Genomic DNA, 21,043 nt, shown 5'->3' on the forward strand with positions numbered 1-21,043 from the left:
GGGAATCTAATTCAATATATCATATGTCAATCATATTATTGTGGGAACACCTTCACTAAAAGTATGAATTAGGTGTAAAGGTATAAATGTTTGAAAATACATCAATCCTAGGCAATCTGCTTATAGGCAGTTACTGGTACACATATTGTTTTAAGTACAATAGACCAACATTAGTAGGAAAAACTTAAGAGTCTTTGCTTAATTTGTAGCTAGATACAAACTAACCTTTTGGTTCAACAGCCAAAGATGCAGGTAAATAGCCTGAATATCTATGAGCTACTGAGATTTTCCTTTCCTTTAATTACATCACAAAATATATAATGCTGGGTAATGTTTTTAAATAATGTATATAAAAGCACCACTTTATTTACATAGAATACACCACCAATTATGAATGGTCTCCATACAGTCAGGAGGCCACTTTTCTTTGCTGATACTGGTATTTGTTCAATTTCGCCAAAATCTTGTGACTACCAGCAGCACTGCTTGTGCTGAGAGAATTGTCCCCTTCTTTGGTGCCAATCGCTAGCTTGTATCTGCCTGTACTGTAGAAACCTGATGTTTCTGCTAGCAGTTGCAGTTAAAAATCTAACTACCAAGCAGGTGAACAAAAAAAATGTATATACCAGAAACACTCCAACAAGATTTTCTGGGAAAAGCATATCCTGGAAAGAGAAAAAAATCATTTGGCGATCTACTCCAGTTGTCTACAATGCACAAATGTTGATGCTGCTACTGTGTTTGGTCATTATAAGGATAGCTAGTCTAGAAACTGTTTTTGAATTTGCTTCTCCACAATTTTCTTGTTAAAATACAGCGGGAAACATCTGTAATATTTGTTAGTGTCAGCTACTGTTAGCTGGCACTAGCTAGCTACATGAGATTGGTTGCTGCCTTTTGTCAGCCTACATTACTTGCGGCATACAAAAAAAGTTGATAACGTTACAGCAGAGCCAAACAATACTTTTGTTTTTAACAAGTCGTAAGGTCTGAAAATAAAAGGTTCTTAGAGGGTGCTTGAGGGATTCTTCAAATTGAAATTGAGAGGGAACTCCAATATGTTCTTCCAAGAAACCCTTTATAAATGGTTCCTCAAAGAACCATATAATTTCTGCAAACAGACTGTCCATAGGGTTCTTTGAGTAAAACATTTAAATGAAGTACAATCCCCCCAGTCACACTAATGGCAAATATATAGAAATATATGTTGATTTTAGCATGTGTAATACTGGATGGATACGCAAACTACCTCCATTACCATGCCATGTTATGGTATGTTTAGTACAGCCACCAGGGGCAGTAGTATGTGCGTGTAGATTAAAATTAAATGAAATACAGTTTTGCTTAGGGATCTGTGGTCGAGGATGGTTGGCTGGTGTAAATGCCACCGACTCTGTGGAAAACTCCAATGTTTGCAAGTTCAAATCAAAATATTCGGTTTTCTAACCTTAACCAAACGGGAGCGTTACCAAACCTTAACCAAAATGAACTGACCCATGTTCAAAAGTCTGCATACCCTTTAGCATCAATGACAGCGTGCAGTCTTTTGTAAAAGTTCTCTACGAGGCCCCGTATTCTTGCAGGTGGTATAGCTGCCCATTTGTCTTGGCAAAATGCTTCCAGGTCATGCAAAGTCTGGTTGTCTTGCATGAACCACACGTTTGACATCTCCCCAGAGTGGCTCGATGATATTAAGGTCAGGAGACTGTGATGGCCTCTCCAGAACCTTCACCTTTTTCTAATGTGACCAATGGAGGGTCAACTTGGCCTTGTGCTTAGGATCAATGTCATGAAAAGTCCAAGAATGTTCCATACACAGCTTTCGTGCAAAATAATGCAAATTGTCAGCCAGTATTTTCTGATAACATGCTGCATTCATCTTGCCATCAATTTTCACCACGTGCCTTTAGAGCTCACACACTCCCAAAACATCAGTGAGCAACCACCATGCTTCACAGTAGGGATGGTATTCTGTTCACTATAGGCCTTTTTTAACCCTCTCCAAACATAGAGCTTATGGTTGTGACCATAAAGCTCTATTTTCATCACGTCACTCCAAATGACAGTGTGCCAGAAGCTGTGAGGGGTATCAAGTTGTTGTCAGGCATATTGTAACCAGGCTTTTTTGTGACACTGGCACAGTAAAGGCTTCTTTCTGGCAACCCAACCATGCAGCTCATTTTTGTTCAAGTATCATCATATTGTGCTCTTTGAAACACGCCGTCTTTTTCCAGAGCAGCCTGTATTTCCCCTGAGGTAACCTGTGGGTTTTTCTTTGTATCCCGACCAATTCCTCTGGCAGTTTTGGCAGAAATCTTACAGAGCATACTGTGGGCACACAAATTGTGATCTTAGTGCATGTGTATTGCACACTGTTGAAGATTTATTTGTACACTTTTCCAAGAAGTTATAGATGTTACCCCACAAGTTTCAAGGGAAAGGATACTCCTAAAACTGTTTTTTTTTTTATAGCTAGCATTCTCTAGCCAAGTAGGACGGTGGGGTGTGCACCAGACATTGAACCTAGGTTGCCTCAAATGTCTGAAAAGTGAATGTTGACAATAACAGAGTAAAACTCGGACTATACACCCTCTATATAAAATGGTTTTGCCGTTGTGGCGTAGATTCATGCTTGTCCATGAGCCAACTGGCAACACACACATTCACACACAATACACGCATGCTCACAGGCATGGCTGCCCCCCCCCCAAACCATTTGCTCTGAGCAACCAAGCAGACAGGGAAAAGGGTCCTCTTCTCTCAACAGTAGAAAACAATCTGCTGAAATGCATCATCATGAGGGCAATTACACACCAAAGACAGAGTGGTTCACCCTGAGTTGGGACAGGGCCATACTTCAGGGAGGCCATTTGACAATCAGCCTCTGCAAACATTTGTCTTCTTCCCTCCATCCCTCTCCATCCAGCTCTTCATCCCTCTCTGAGGCCCATCAGACGACAGATAATGAAAAATGGCCTGGTTTCCAGGAGATGGTGACATTCAGACCTATGAAATGTAATATTATAAACCAACTTAGGCAAGCCAATTATATTTAAATAAAACTGTAATTTGCAGTCTCTGCTAATACAGCCAGTTAAGATGTGGCAGCACTATATCTTTTGTGCCAGCTGAGAAGTGCATTAACGAGTGTCTGGGAGACTTACATTTTACACCCATTTATCCATTGTTCTTTACCAGTTCTGGGTGTGACATAAGCTGGCTGCAGAATCTGCTTGAGTAAAACAATTTGTTATTCAGGGTCTGTTTTGGATGCCAGTGACATAGCTAATCTGCAGGAGGACAGTCCAGTTCACTGCTGTGGATCCCTTTCAAATAGCCATTCCGTTCCATTTTGGAAATAATGTTCTGTCTACAAAATACATTCAGTAGTCTCCACCCTGTCAACCATGAGTTTCAATCCTGCTAAGCTGCTGGCCCAAACAGCGTTCCTAGTTTTGTCCTCAGAACATGTGCAGATCCGCAAGTGGGAGTATTTTTCCAGTTCTGCCTCACCCACACACACACACACACTTATGTGATGGCTGTGGAGAGGGTATAAAGCTTCAAGATCCCAACATGCACATCACTGAGGACCTGAAATATTCCAACCACATTGGCACTGGGGAGTGAGTTTGCACCTCAAAAAAAATGCAGCATGCCCTGAAGGACCCTCACTTAACTATACAGAAGTGCACCACCTGGTACGTAATTTGCCCCACATCACATGGTTCTCTAAAGGGTGGTGAGGTCAACCCAACTCACCATCGGAGAACACTACCTGCACAGGACAAACTTCTGGCTAGCAGGCAAGCCAAAAGATCATCATGGACCTCAGCCACTCATCACATTATGAGACTGTTAATCACAGGTGTGACATTTATTTTTACAGTTCTATTGCATTGCTTCATGCCTAAGAACATCCTTTAGCCATGGTATATTGGCCATAAGACATACCTCCTTGTTCCTTATTGCTTATACACAGTATAGGCACCTAAGTTTTCCCTACATCCTGTACTTTTAATTTGTTTAAATCTTTTTTAACCTGCACTCGTTCCTTTATCTTCTTGGTTTGCCCCTGACTTTTATTTGAATATCTGGTGTTGCTCTTTCTTACTTCATTACCAACTCTGTTGGTATTGGTGTTTATGTCTTCTACAGGGCTACTTGGACTGGTACCTTTGACAGTACCTTATTTTATTGACTGCAGTGTTTAGGCATTTTGATACGCCAGCAACAACATCTGCTGTAACGTGTATGCAACCAGTAAAACAAACGTAATAATGGTCTAGGTCTTGGCATGCTCTCTGCTTGTATTGTGACTGCCAGATTGGGTGAACCGTGAGCAACACAAAAGGGAAGGTTGCATTCTGTTGAATCACCAGTTTCCGTGCAGGAAAAAAAGAAATGGCAACATTGACGTTGGGTGGAAAGTGTCAGCAACGATAAGTGACCTCAAGAATTGAATGGAGACCATTTGTATTTGGTGGAGTATTCTATTGAATATAGTCTGTATCACTTGAATGCAATGTAAATTGAATGGTTTCTGTCATTTCATCTTGCAGTGCAGAAATAAACTGACTATAGGCGATTAATAAGCCAATCTTTCCCAATGTATTCAAACATGAGCAAACAATGATTGTGGTTAACTCCCTTTTTGCAGGGTGGATATTATCATAGCTGCAGTTCATTTTCGTGTACTTGTTTACTCTTTTCAGAATAGGGTTGGAGTTACATTATGATTTAGGTGACAGGGTAAGTCTTGGTATAAATGTTTGGTTATTGAGTTTAAGTTGAGGGTTAGATAAAGCTTAGGTTGTGGCAACACCTTTGTAATAATGGTACTACAACCCCTTTTACATAAAAGTTGGGACCCTGTGTAAAAAATGTACAAATCTGTAACGGTGGTGGTGGTGGTGGTGGTGGTGGTGGAGGAACCAGGTGCAGGCGGATATATTCGATGTAGTCGCATTTAATGAAAACAAACACAGAGCACACAAAAATAAACTTGAGGAAAATAAAGTAGCTGAATCTTTAAACAGCAAACGAAACACAACACACTACTTACAAGTAGCCAAACAGACAGCAACAATGATCAACAAATGTGGGGAGCAGAGGGGAAACATTTAAACACATACTAACGAGATGATTGGGACCTGGTGTGAATAGTCGAAGACAAGACACAAAGACAAGTCCGGGATGTGTTTGTGGAGTGATGGGAACTGGAGGTGTACGGGACAGTGGCACTGATCCTCAACGCACCTTGACAAAATCATTTAAGCCCTACATTCAATGAAAAATAGTACAAAGACAACATATCAAATGTTGAAACTGAGAAATTTAATTTTAACTTGAAAAATATACGCCAACTTTGATTTTGATGCCAGGAACACATTTCAAAAAAGCTGGGACAGGGGCAACAAAAGACTGGAAATGTTGAAAAATGCAAAAAATAAACTGGTGGAACATCATAAAACTAATTAAGTTAATTGGGTATGATGAGGTCATTGGCAGCTTTACGGTGTGGAGAAAGGAGCTATTTGCAATGTTCAGTACCAATGCATACAGCAACCTTTGTCATGTTTGAATCCTATGTGAGTCTACATTTAATCAGTGGATCCAAAAAAACACGTGTCTTCTTGTGTGAGCGTGTGATGTGCACGTGCCTCCTTTTCACTCAGCACAGACAAGATTTAATAGGGTGACGGGAAGCATCCAAAATCCCATAGCTGGATAATCTCAGGGTAGCATTCTACACATCCAACCAGGACAGACAGGATGTCAGATTTGATATGGCAGTCATTCAGCTCACTAGGCTCATTAACCTATCATCCATCATGCTGTGACAGGTTAAAAATCAGGCTAAATTAAAGTCTGCCGTAAATGCCAGTAAACAGAAAAGAAAATTCCGTTAGGTAAGGTGGCAAATTAATTGAGGGCTTAAAAAATATATTTGTCACAAGAGGGAAATATCTGGCAGCAGTGCAATTGTCAAGTACAAGCAGACTGGCCACATTAAAAACATCTCTCGAGATGTTCTCTTTCAAACTAGCAGCTGCGTCCATCTATTCAAAGTCAATATGCCCTGTAGTCTATACTTACAACTTCATATTTAGAATTGACGTTTTCTGTGGTTTCTGTAGAAACACAGCAGACCAACAGTACGTCAATACATTTAGTTTCACATTCTTCTTCACAGTGAAGTGCTAATACATTTTTCCCATCAGCTCTAATCAGACACTCCATTAGACAGCTCTGAGGCAACAGTTCATTGCCATGAGTAACTTAATCCACTCCTTATAACAGGCTGAGATTGTAAGCTTTTAGGTTAAACTGTAAGCTTTCTGCAAAGTTACATTATTTTATTTTATTTTTATTGCCCCAAAGTACTACAAAATCCATTGATCGAGCATGTGGTAATCAATATAAATATTTTTCTTGTTAATTTGGAGAGTAATACATCATAATCTTAACATCTCAACCTGCCAGAGGACAAATTCATTTACACATAAATTGATACAATATAGTAAATTGATGAAAATTGTCCATATTTAGTAGTTTAGACATATTATAACTATATGTTTTTTGATTCCCTACCCAACCGTCAACTGGTTTGTTGATCCTCCTTCAACAATTCTGTAATAATAAAGGCCACCTACTCTATATTGGCCAAAAATACAGGTTCCTAAATACACTAGTAAAACTTCAGTCTTCTAATCTAATGATCAGACTGACCTTAGCATGGAATTTTACATAAAAAAAATACTATAGTATTTCTTATACAGTGCCCATACAGCTGTGAGCTTACAGTACCTTCTTAACTCTGTAACATATACTAACCTGATGAGGTAAACGCAGACTGAAGCATCTACACCAATCAGCCATAACATTATGACCACTGTCAGGTGAAGTGAATAACACTGATACACAGATCAGCCATAACATTGTGACCACTGTCAGGTGAAGTGAATAACACTGATACACAGATCAGCCATAACATTATGACAACTGACAGGTGAAGTGAATAACACTGATACACCGATCAGCCATAACATTGTGACCACTGTCAGGTGAAGTGAATAACACTGATACACCGATCAGCCATAACATTATGACAACTGACAGGTGAAGTGAATAACACTGATACACCGATCAGCCATAACATTGTGACCACTGTCAGGTGAAGTGAAGAACACTGATAACCTCATTATCATGGCACCTGTCAGTGGGTGGGATGTATCAGGCAGCAAGTGAAAATTCTGTCCTCAAAGTTGATGTGTTAAAAGCAGGGAAAATGGCCAAGCGTAAGGATCTGAGCGACTTTGACAAGGGCCAAATTGTGATGGCTAGAAGGCTGGGTCAGAGCATCTCCAAAACTGGCACGGTTAGTACCTATCTAGGAAGGAAAAAAGTGGTGAACCGGCGACAAGGTCATGGGCAGCCAAGGCTGATTGATTCATGTGGGGAGTGAAGGCTGGCCTATGTGGTCTGATCCAACAGACAAGCTACTGTAGCTCAAATTGCTGAAAAAGTTAATGCTGGTACTGATAGAAAGGTGTCAGAGCACACAGTACATCGCAGTTTGTTGCGTATGGGGCTGCATAGCCGCAGACCAGTCAGGGTGACCATGCTGACCCCTGTCCACTGCTGAAAGCACCTACAATGGGCACGTGAGCAGTAGAACTGGACCATGGAACAATGGAAAATGGTGGCCTGGTCTGATGAATCATGTTTTCTTTTACATCACGTGGATGGCCAGGTGTGTGTTTCGACACTTACCTGGGGAACACATGGCACCAGGATGCACTATGGGAAGGAGGCAAGCCGGCGGAGGCAGTGTGATGCTTTGGGCAGTGTTCTGCTGGGGATCCTTGGGTCCTGCCATTCATGTGGATGTTACTTTGACACATACCACCTACCTGAGCATTGTTGTAGACCATGTGCACCCTTTCATGGCAACAGTATTCCCTGATGGCAGAGATCTAGTCCATGCCTCGACGGGTCAGGGCTGTTTTGTCAGCAAAAGGGGGACTCACACAATATTAGGCAGGTGGTCATAATGTTATGATTGATCGGTGTATAAAAATGTATTACCTAACAAGAGAAGGAACCAGGCAAGCCTAGTTCGGCTAGCCGGCGAATAGAAGGAATTAACGTTGTCGCTGGATTCGAACCGGGGTCTCTTATAATGACAGGCCGTGTCGTTAACCACTACGCCACTAAGCTATACATGTGAAAAGTGTTCTGCATTGTTAAACCAATTAGTCAAAACTCCACAGTTCTTGAAACTAGTTCCCCTACATTGGCTAACATCTAAACCAACAACAGGTATAACAAAGTTGATACACTACATTAAATGCGTTAAATGCTGTAGGGACCGATTGGGACATACTACCTCCTCATAACTGCGTCTCGAGATTTGATCATTTTGCCACACATTAACATCAGGCCAAGTTTGAATACTTAGCTAGACACAATTAAGCATTGTGTTAAACTGACTAACCTTTCTTATTAAGTTTACTTCCACCACAAATAGCATCTATGAACTGTATGGCTTTTGCCACTGGCTGTTTTAACGCTTATTAGCAGTAATAGGCCTACTAGCATCCACTTCCTACTTAGAATAGTCACAAGAATTGGGCTAGTGAGACTGAAGATGAACTTTACATTGCCACAGTTATTTCATTTCATGGCACAATAACATTAATTTCTCATTCATGAATGACACTGATACAATAACTATAAATATTGGTGACGATAACTGACTTTTTCATGGAAACCCCACCCTCTTCTACTGTTCAAGGGGTTGTAGTCTACATCACCCCAAAAAGCATGCACTGATGCGTACTTAGAAAAATCCACCAGATATAGTTGCAATATAACCATAAACAGTTTTATTTTAGGCATACTATAACACAGCTACTGTAGCTTGAAGCCAGCAAAGTTTTTGTCTATCCTGAACAAATCCTAATGCATACTTGGTTCTGTCAGAGGTGAGGACAGAACACCGGTCGCCCACATGGCAGCCCACATCTCTAACCACTATGCTATTTAACAAGGGGTAGTCAGCCTGTCAATCAGGCACTCAGTAAGATATATTCGCTCCTCTTGGCCTGCTCTGCTTATGCAGTCCGGCAAAAAGGACATTGTAAAAAACTGTGACATCCATAACAGAGGGTGAAACATCCGTGAGGGTACATTTTTCTCTGTAAGGCATATCTTCTTATGTAGTTTTATCCATTTTGTTTGGTGTTTGTATTCTTATAAAAAATAAGCAAATAACTGTACCATTCTATGGCATGCTGCATCTCATTAAACATATTTAAACAGTAAGAACTACACACTATTGAGGGCACAACAATATGTAGAATGTTAGTTTTCTACAGTATACAGTATTAAAATGGTGCGTCTTGTTCAATACCAAATGCTCTTTTCCCTTAAAGGTATTACGTATTTCATAATAGCTGCATTGTAATTTCAGAAAATGTCCATAATATATGTTTCTGCAGAATCAGTGCGATGATGGGGTTTCCCATATGACTTAGTGTTGGAATTGGCTGTAATATTTGGCTATTGATTTATTACCCCCAGCCTGGGCTTGTTGCCAAAATGGTGACACTGCTTTGATTTTGTGGTTGGGGCAAGCAAGAAATGTAGAAATCACTTTATATTGTGGTTGCTACAAATCGACACAAAGTCGCTGGAGTGGTGTTAATGTCAGGAAACATTTTTACAAGATACGGCAAGGAATAATTGTACCATCTGAATTTTTCAATCATAAACATTGTGTTCACGGCTGTTTAAAACAACAAGCATTACAACATGGCTAAAAAGAACAGTACTGATGTTACAATGATTTATTTCCACTGATTACAAAAATACCCAGTGTTAAATGGAAAAGTCAAATGAGGTGTTTGAGAAGGACACCAGTCCAGTGTCTACAATGAGTTCTTTAAGAAGAGGAGCGGTGCATTCTACTGGCAACCAGTCTTTTTGGCTTATATGAGACCTATTGCTCTTGGCCAAATGAAGCTTATCGTGTGTTTGGTTGAAAAGCTGACAACACAATGAACATGTAATGTGGCTTCACAGCATCAGTTGGTAGTGCAAAGCATTAGGTAATATTGACTTGGGATGGGGGGAAGAACAGAATAGCGGGGAACAATTACACAGCAGTTATTTAGTGCACTGGAATCAGGGTTTTAGAGACGGGGCTCAATAATTGAAGCTTCTCACAGTGTTTGTTGTTACACGTCCACTAGCTCAGGCCTACTACCTCTTCCTATCTCTCACAGTAGCCATTAGGCAACAGGCAATTCCTAATAGTTCCCTTCAAAAGGACAGCTGCTGTGGCTGTATGTGCAGGTCAGTGTATCCTATAGGATTGTATGTTAGCAGCGGGGGCGCCAATTCTCCTGGGGTCCAGTGTATTTACAGCAATAAACTGTTGCTCTAAGAATTATTTTTTATTGTAGCTAGATGGGGAGGATTGAAAGGCCCATTGCTATAAGGCAGGACCATTTGTGTAGTCCCACAGTTGCATAAAATATTAACCAGCCTAACAGTAACTGATTGGTCAAAACAGTAGAGGCGGGATGATTGTAGCTGCTTCAGGTTGTCCTTTGCAGAACGGCATGCGATTTCCCCACTTTGTACGCACAAGCCATAAAAACAATAAGAGACTGTTGTAGACTACACCCCAAATTATCCTATAAAAATAACATATTGATAACTGAAATGTTAATTGAAATAGCTGCATGTCTTTCTGCTATTCAGAAACTGAGATGTTCTCAAACAAGTCATGAATAAAGATGAGAGCATTTGTGAAAGGAGAAGGACTGGGGACACATTATTTCATATACTGTTTTCCTCCAGTTTTTGTCCCCTCCCAAATTGCTGTTGTCCATTTCACAATTACAGCATTGGCTCATTACAAAAAGTCCACAGCAGGTTGAGAGAAAAGTCAGACCTGCAGCCACTGCCAAACAAAAAAAGTTTGGGCTGCTGAGAAGAAATAAAGCTCAGAATGACATATAGGCTACACAACAATGTGTGCTTACAACGAGAACATAATAACCCTATTACAGGGGCTGAGTCACAGGCTCATACAACCATGACGTCCCTCAGACAGTGAATAACATGCCAGGCCTTTTGCCATACAGGACGTATGTGAAGTGAGTCATTCATAAGAACTTTCTGGCATTTTTGAGCCCCCTCGACTCTGAGACCATTACAGGCAATACCCAGCATAAGTACTTTCTGCATTTCATTCAGATCCCCATTAGGTGCTACCAAAGCAGAAGTTGCTCTTATCCAATGACTATAGTTCAGTTTAGTATTGTTTATATTCAATTTAATTTCAAAATAGCACAGAATGTTTTTTTTTTTTTATTGAACACACAGGCAGACAGAACAGTAAAATAACCCTTCTCAAAAGAATCTCTACACAATACATTTGTGCTCATAAGTTTGAATAGCCTGGAAGAAATTGTTAAATGTTGGCATTCATTTTGAAAATATGACTGATCATGCAAGAAAACAGTATTTTATTAAAGTTAGATCATATGAAGCCATCTATTATCACATAGTTGGTTGGCTCCTTTTTAAATCATAATGATAACAGAAATCACCCCAATGGCTCTGATAAAAAGGTTTTCATACCCTTGAATGTTTGGCCTTGTTACAGACACACAGAAAATGGCAATTAAAGTTGAATTTCCCACACCTGTGGATTTTTTTATTGCAATTAGTGTCTGTGTATAATCAGTCAATGAGTGTGTTAGCTCTCACATGGATGCACTGAGCAGGCTAGATACTGAGCCATGGGGAGCAGAAAAGAACTGTCAAAAGACCTGCGTAACAAGGAAATGGAACTTTATAAAGATGGAAAAGTATATGAAGTATTTTTCAATCCATTACTAAGAAATGTAGAATTCAGGGATCTCTTGATACCAAGCCAAAGTCAGGTAGACCAAGAAAGATTTCAGCCAAAACTGTCAGAATAATTGTTCAGTATACAAAGAAAAAGTAACCTCAGGAGAAATACAGGCTGCTCTGGAAAAATATGGTGTTGTTTCAAGGAGCACAATACGACAATACTTGAACAAAAATGAGCTACATGGAAAGAAGCCTTTCGAGTTGCCAGAAAGAAGCCTTTACTGCGCCAATTCCACAAAAAGCCTGGTTACAATATGCCGACAACACCTAGACACACCTCACAGCTTCTGGCACACTGTAATTTGGAGTGACAAGACCAAAATAGAGCTTTATGGTCACAACCATAAGCGCTATATTTGGAGAGGGGTCAACAAGACCTATAGTGAACAGAATACCATCCCCACTGTGAAGCAGTGTGGTGGCTCACTGATGCTTTGGCGGTATGTGAGCCCTAAAGGCACGGGGAATCTTGTGAAAATTGATAGTATGAAGAATGCAGCATGTTATCAGAAAATACTGGCAGTCAATTTGCATTATTTTGCACGAATGCTGCGCATGGGACTGACCAAGTTGACCCTCCAGTGGTTACAGCAGAAAAAAGTGAAGGTTCTGGAGTGGCCATCACAGTCTCCTGACCTTAATATCATCGAGCCACTCTGGGGAGATCTCAAACATGCGGTTCATGCAAGACGACCAAAGACTTTGCATGACCTGGAGGCATTTCGCCAAGATGAATGGGCAGCTATACCACTTGCAAGAATATGGGGCCTCATAGACAACTATTACAAAAGACTGCACGCTCTAACTGATACTAAAGGGGGCAATACACAGTATTAAGAACTAAGGGTATGCAGACTTTTGAACAGGGGTCAGTAAAAAAAATTCTTTGTTGCCATGTTTTGTTTTATAATTGCACCATTCTGTTACGACCTACAGTTGAACGTAAATCCCGTAAGACATAAAACACGTGTTTGGCCTGCCCACTTTACAAATGGTACATATATTACCAATTCTCCAAGGGCATGCAAACCCTTGAGCACAACTACATATACATATCAATCATACAACAAAATCTGTATGCACCTCTTTCTCTTTCCTGTCACCATTTTCACTGAAAGGTGTTCTTTTGGCTGATTTGTAAATCTGTTTTTAGTGGCTTCTTTGGGTAACCCAGGGTGGCAAAGAGTTCTATGTAGTCATAGCTCTATTTAGTACTGTTCTCCACCTAGCCTCCCTTCTGCACATGTCTGGTGTTGTAATGATGGGTGTCCTGGGTGAGTGTTAACTGCCTGAACAGACAGGTCTGTACCCTTAACACAATTCCTACTAATAACAAAACATATTCTCCTCTCCTCTGAGCCAGGAGTGAATGCAGTAGCACTATATAAAAAGGTCACCTGTAAAGATCTGATGAAGAGTTATTTAATAATTTATGAACCCAATATAAACAATTTATATGTGATTATAAGACAATAGGCTTTCGAATGTGGGTCAAAAACCGAACTATTCTGTTCCTGGGAGTACCAATGTATCACAACCAGAAGTGATGAAGTAACAAAGGTTAAACTGTGCAACCATGAATAAAAGTTTGCCTGATGATACAGAAGCCATCTAATCCAAATAAAGTGCATTTTCCAAATAGCTAATAACTGGAGGTAGCTCACTATTTGGGAAACACTGACTAATAATTGCACTTTTTTTACTAATATGGTTTAACCGTTCATACATTCATTATGGATTTATAAATGATTAAAACACCCTAAATAAGGTATCTAAAACGCCTTATAAAATGTTTACAGGTGTGACCTTATTATAAACTCTTTCCAAGAATGATATGCATCTTACTGACATTCGCCCTCTGGGTTTATCTAAATGCAAAACATATAATAGCTATGTTCTCAACTGAAATTTGCATGTCCTTCCTTGCTACACCTGAACATAATCTTCTTTTTATTCTTAATATCTTAGGCATTACAATTTAACCATAAGCATGTCACTTGTGTCCTCAAAGGAAACAGTTTAAACAACATATTTTCCAAAATGTATATAGAAGAAAAACTGTTCTAATGCAAACCACACATGGCAGCGCTCTCATAACTGAGAAAAAATAAATAGTAAAACAATTTGATAATTCGTTTTTATTCACTAAAGTGAATCTAGGTGACCAACTCAAAAACATTATCATACATAGAAATCTTTACAAAAATGTCCAAATTCAGAACATTTATCAAACATTAATAACAATAAATAAGAATTTGCAGTTGCGGTAACTTTGTGACAAACTGCTGATGTAAAAAAAGCTTTGATTTGATTGAGTTGAGTAAAGGTATGTACATTGAGAGGAGTCATGACTTGACTCAAAAGTCCACATGGAACTTGTGCAGAAAAGGTGCTAAACCAAAATATGTTTCAGGCTAGAAACCCTGAAGCCAGAGCTTAAGCCAAATTCCTGCAATTCTACACATTTCTTCAATTAAGCTAACAGAAATGCTTGCAATTTTAATGCAAATAACCTTAATTCTGAACATCATTCCATAGAGCTGAGTACAATGGCACTGCAACCATTGTTCACACATTCCACATTTTACATCAAACAGTAGTCTTGTGATATTATTTTTGCAACACAATGTTCTGACAACAGCCCATCAGTCAAATCAAAAACAATATTATACATGATAGTGATGAATAGATTAGGAGACAATTTGCAAGCACAAGCCAACTCATCAGTGATACCTGCCAATAATAACAGCTGTAATATCATAACATCATTTTGAAGTGTAAAATAAGAGCATCAGGGGTGGAATGATCTGGGGATGTTCATTAAAAAAACAACCTGATTAGCTGCCAGTGCCTCTCCAGGGGAGTTTGTCAAAGGATGTTTGGGAAGGTTTGAACTCTAAGCAGCATTCACACACTGGCACAATAGTACAGCAAAGCTACTATAGAGGGTCAGTGCTGTGTGTTGGAAAACCTTGGTAGTGAATGGGTGGGTTAGGCATTATGCTGCTCATTTGAACTTCCTTTGTTTTTCTGCTTCAGACCAATCCATACTTCTGACTTAAAATGTCAGTTTTGGGTTTTCATAGACAAAGCATTTGGCCTGCAGTTATACAGAGGCCAGTGGACAGGGAGTGCAATGCTATATTGACTCTCATGATCGATTAGGTTTGATGTGGTACACTCTGGTACTGAATAAGAGTAAAATGTCCTTCTGTTAGAAGCGCTTCTAATGAAGAATAGCACAAAAGCAATCAGCTGGAGGATCAATCTCACAATATCACCATTGTCATTCTTCACCACTGGAGGCCCTTCATACAACCTACTTTACACTAGTATCTAACCTCTTAGTAAAGCTAATGTTGTTGCTGTATGTATAGTGTTTTATTTGCATGGCAAAGCTAATTGGTTTGGTAAGAAATACATAATGCAGATGAGTACAGCAGCTGGAAATGAATCGAAGACTCACATGTCACAACATAAGTAAAGGCCTACAGAGAGATGAAGTAATCTGCAATTGGCAGTTAGGTAATTAGTCTCATTGTAACACATGATGTAAGCTCTAAAAAGTGGAATGCAATCTTAATTAATGATTAATAAGTTCATGATAAGACTACACATGTGGTGCATGTAAAATTCTTATTCCACAGACTCATAAGGCAAATCCATTCCATGAAAAATCTTTAATTGTAAGACTAATCAAGAGATCCACTTCTGTCCGGTTCTGGGTTCGGAAACCTTTCAGAATCTATGGGAAGCCAGTCCTCCTACAGTCTGGCACGTTCTTTTAAGAAATCCCAAACCCTTCTCAACAACACAAGCTCTTTGACAGGGATATACTGGAGGTATTTGGCTGAATACCTAATTTTAAAGCCACATCTGCTATTCACAACAACATACATATGCAGGCTAGAGCTCAGCCAATTGCAAGGCCAGCCCAGCAATACAGACACAGGGGCAGAAGACAATAGCAACCCTCTATCCACAGTGTCAAGAGACTTGGAGTCGAATGGTAAAACACATAGATTAAATGCTAAAAACGCACATTGAACCAAACCCCCACGGGGTAGAAAAGCATCAGTAACAGCAGCCTGCAGTTACTCACCTCCAACGCCTCCAGCGTCATGAAACCAGAGATAGAGAAGCCGTCTACGATGTCTTCCTCAGCAGATGTAGACTCCTTTCTTTTTCTCCTCGGGGGTCTCGGACGTGAGGAAGAGGGGTTCCTGCCTCCCTCCTCCCTCTCTGAATCAGAGGAATAGCAGAGACCCACTGAGCCCCCCCTCGTGTGGTTGCTGTTCCTTATCCCATTTGACTTCCGTCCACGATCCCTCTCAGATTTAGACTTCCGTTTTTTGCGGAGACCACTGGACCTAGGGCCATCCATTTCCTCAGAGGAAATGCCCTTCTGGAGACTCCTCTAGCAGAGAATAAACCCTGTAAAGGACACTTACTGGCACAGTCGAACTTCCAGCAGAAAGAAATCCCAAGAGATATTTTCCAACAATATCCAACAAGCAGTTAGTATAGACACTTAGTGGATGAAATCCAACAGAAAGTGAGGAGTCAGATAATATCCAACGGCCATAAGCTGGAGTACAGAATGCATCGAGCCACTGAAAGAACCGCAGCAGGTTCCAAGCAAAGATCCCCAATGGTTGTTCATGAAATCCACCAACAGAAAAAGGGTAATTCAGTCTTTAAGACGTGGCAACCAGGCTGTCAACTCCAAAAATATATATTTAACAGGAACAGAATGTTTGATCACTGGACATGCCCTGCCCTGGGGAACCAACTGTGAAAAGCCACATCCTGATCCTCCTCAAGGAATCCCCGATCTTCACATTCCGTCATGTCAGCCAACTCTCTCTCCTGAAAGTCAAAAGAGATAGAGAGCATACATTTGCAACAAGTTCAGTCAGCAGGCCTTACTATCGAATGCATTAAGTCAAAGTGCCTCCTCTAAGGGTAGGGCGATTATACGTACAAAGGGTTGTTACCAGTCTACATAATGCATCATAAATGAATGTTTCATTACGCTATAGATTTAGAGTAGACATCTGCTCACTGTATTTTCCTTTTTTGCTATTACAATGTGTAATCATTAGGCCCTTGGCTGAGATCATTATGTGTTTTAAAGTGCTTCATCTCTACTACCGTCTCTGAAGTTCTCCCCCGTGGTTTTACCCTATCCTGTACTTTTAATGAAATAAGCGTTTTCTAACATTTATAATGCATGGGAATTTGGCTAAGCCATATGTGGATCTTTTAAACATTGGCCTGCTGTGGTTATTATCTCAATTTCTTACAGTACAATTCACTGCATAGAATCGGCTTGTCTGATCATCACACCATTATGTCTCAATTTCCAAAAGCACTGTGCATTCAACAGAGGTGAGACAAGGTAGGATTGCTCTTTTAGTATAATCTAGTATAAACCTCCTTGCCTTTTAAACACTTCCATTCCCAGCTTTATTATGCACTCCCACACACGTTCCTAAAATCTTTATTCATTTGACAAAATAAAATGACATGACACACACACACATATATATATATATATATATATATATATATATATATATATATATATATGTATATATATACACACATATATATACACACATACATATATACATATATGTAACCAGTCAATAGTTTGGACACACTCACTTGAATAGGTAAGTGTCCAAACTTTGACTGGCACTGTATACTGTATGTGTGTGTGTTAATCAAATATTAGACAAAAGTTTAACTGTATGCAGTGGGTCGATTCAACCACGTCTCATTGCTGCAACTACTAATGGGCTTGGGAAGATGAAGATCAGGACATGCAATATTGCATAACATGCTCCGTCAAACTGTAATGCTTTTCAACATACTAATCAGGATACCAGCCGAAACCAACGCATCAACTGCCGACCAGAGTCCGTTTGCAGGTGCACAACTGGCCACAAGGAGTCACTAGAGCACAATAACAAAGAAACCCCTGCCAATAATGACTTCATGTCCTCCGACCTGCACCACCTGTTGGGGCTCCTGGGCACAGCCAGCTGTGACACACCCAGGGAACAAGCCTTACACCGTAACGTCAGTTGAGAGGCTTGGAAAATACTTTTTTGAATCAGGTGTGACGCAGCATTGTCATTTCTCTCAGTGTGTCATTGTGTAGGACCAGGTTTCATTTCAATACAGGCCAAAGCCGTCAAATTATTTACCACATTCTGATGTGCTGGAGGAGTTCTTGGAGTGATATGAATAAAAATGGTGTCTTTTGGACTATCTCTACAAGTTAATTCATTCTTAGAACACACATGTTTCTTGTCACAGCACGAAATGATGTAATACAAGGCAATCAGTTATATATAATCGAAGCGATATAAACACACTGATCACAATGTAATCTTGACATTCAATCACTTCAGTCATCGAGAGTTTGAAATTAAGTTCCTGTCAACCAATGCTAACTCCTGGACTGAGAACCAAGTTCTTTTGACATTCTAAAAGTCCTATAACTCATGTGATCAGCATGACAATAAGCAATTATTTTATAAACCTTTTGGCATTCTTGTCATGCAACATAAATATAATGGCTTGAGTTTCAGACAGGCAACCTGTTCAACTGATTGTCATATCAATCATTCCTATGCACTTCAAAATGTTTGGCTACAAGTCCTCTGTATGTATTTGCATGTCAAAAATAGAGAATTTTTAATGCTCCGTGAATATTAGCCTACAGGATATTTCCAGATAACAAAGTGTACATGATGACATCATCAAAACGGTAGCAAATCCATCATTGAATACACCAAACCGTAGAGGCATGTTCAAGCCACTCCAGATGTCATCACCCCCTCCCAATACTGCTGGTGAACAGTTCTACAGACAGTGGGAACACACCTCGCTGAGCTCCAGCCTCACCAGACCCATCATATGAATCTGTTACAGACAACCACCATCTTCAACTTTACATGATGTCATTGTCCAAGGATTGCAATGCAAGGTGGCATGAGCTAGACTGCAAGTGGCAAAATTTGCACATCAGCACATTACAATGGCTTGCAAACGTGGCTTATTTGAACGGATGGTGCATAAGCATCTAAAGCATCCAAAATCACAGCCTTGCCTTTGCCTCAAATTTGTTGCGTTATTTTACCCCTAGAAGCTTTTCCAATAACGGTCACAAGCCCTATTACTTGAACCTGATGCCCCGTGCCAGCACTCAATAATGACATGCATACAACATAGCTCTAGTACATCGTTCAAAATAAGTATTGCCTCTTTCACCCTGCCTTTTCACGTTGCCTCCTGTTATCACACTCTATCTCGCTGTCTTCGTTCAGTCCTTTTTGTCTGCCTCAGTCAGTGAATCTCACGCTCCGCGGCCAGTACAGCCCACAACAGCGACTGGCACTGCCTCTCTTGCTCCAGCTCTTCGCTTTATTTTCACTAACACACAAAGCGAGCCTCTTTTCCTCCAAGACACGTAATGCAAAACCAAGAAATGCAAACCCTTAAAATTGGGGACGGTCCAGATAAGTCGCAGGCATTCAGATACGAGTGATCAATAAAAGACAAAAACAAAAGGAATTTTTAACAAACAAATAAATCCGGCAAGGGAGCAAAGGGGGTCTTCTCTCCCAGTCTTTGCTTCAGGATCCCGGAGAAGGGACCGGGCGCATTGATATGGCAATGCCGCAGTGCTGCTTTACAGTGTATGCGCTTCCTCGGCGCAAATAGTGCTGTCTGTGGAACCTTGTATGAGTCGCTAGGCCTATTAAGAAGGAAAGGTCTACCGCTATGCCTAAGTAATGTTGTTGGTTGACACTGTAATAAGGCAGATTAGTCGATGAACCAAAGGGATCCGTTTTGCTTACACGGCCAACCATGTATCATACTGACTTGTATCATGTCTCAAAGAGTTTTAAAGTGTGATGGCCGTTCGGCAATAGTTGCACGCTAAGTTATCAGTTTTTCTCTTTCTCTGGATTTTACCCGATGACAAACAATATCAGTATCACGTTATTGCTCACTTAGGATATTTAAAGGGAAGTAATAAGTTATAATACAATGTAAATTCATTGTTGGGTCATTTAAAGATATTAACATCATTTTCAGTGCAGACCTGCTCTTAATTTAGAAGAACTATAAAATGGTTTGCGGGTGTAACCACAGGTGAACACGTATTAGCATTCATATGTCCTTATTTGTAATGTATTGGGGACGTTATGGTCCACTGTTTTATAAAAAAAAAAAATTCATAGGATAACCAGGTATACTTTTTCAATGTGCTTACACTTATTTTGAGTTGGAAGACGAATAACGTCTACAGAAATTAGCGAATAAAACATACCTTTTTTTCAGGCATGTCATCTTCAATGGTCATGAAAGATGTGAAAATGTAAGAGTTTTTGCTGAAAGAGCAGGTCAGATTCAAACCCATATCGAAGTAGTACATGCGCACCAGAAGCTGCAGCTTTGAGCGGACCAATAACCCGCATAACCTGGTGTATATACGTACATACACTAGCTCACTAGGTGAGGTTTGAATCCCGAATGCGGATTGAGAGCGGTGGTATATGTCAAAAAACTGCAGGAGGGGGTGTGGTATGTGGCCAACACACCACAAACCACTGAGACGCCTTATTGCCTTTATAAACTGGTTACCGACACAGAGCAGTAAAAAGTGATGCGATGAAATGCCCGCGACTAACAACTTCATGGTCTTCATACATTTCAGATGTCTCCTGATTATTGTTTTAAGATAATAAAAAATATCTAGCCACATTGCCTACCCTTTGCCTATTACACAACTAGCCTACCTTGTGCATTTGGTTGAATTGAAAAAACATTTCATAAAGACACAAGTAACGGCATATATTTATATTGTATAATATAGGGGTCAAGGTAAATGGATGCCAGGATTTTCACTCTTTTCCAGGGTTGTCACATTGACCTGTCTGTATTATTGAGGGGTTCATGACCCCGTCCCTCCCAATTCTACCGCCCATGGACACAAGTATTTGTTTGTGGCCAACCATCATTCAGGCTTATGCAACCAGGTTATTGTAAGGTTTTTATTTTTTCCCCTCGAAGATTTCAGTTTGTTTTT

General features: G+C 40.1%; 1 protein-coding gene across 11 annotated transcripts in view; it reads right to left on the reverse strand.

The window, feature by feature from the left end:
• auts2a (activator of transcription and developmental regulator AUTS2 a) overlaps nt 1-21,043 on the reverse strand; it is a 447,079-nt gene that overhangs the window by 411,428 nt on the left and 14,608 nt on the right. For all 11 annotated transcript variants that reach the window (XM_034293328.1, XM_034293333.1, XM_034293331.1 and 8 more), the window contains exon 2: nt 16,037-16,803. In XM_034293328.1, coding sequence (XP_034149219.1) covers nt 16,037-16,318 — 282 coding nt within the window. In that variant the 5' untranslated portion in view covers nt 16,319-16,803. The remainder of the gene's footprint in view (nt 1-16,036; nt 16,804-21,043) is intronic.

This window comes from Esox lucius, chromosome 7, assembly GCF_011004845.1.
Source record: "Esox lucius isolate fEsoLuc1 chromosome 7, fEsoLuc1.pri, whole genome shotgun sequence".
Taxonomy (NCBI): Eukaryota; Metazoa; Chordata; class Actinopteri; order Esociformes; family Esocidae; genus Esox; species Esox lucius.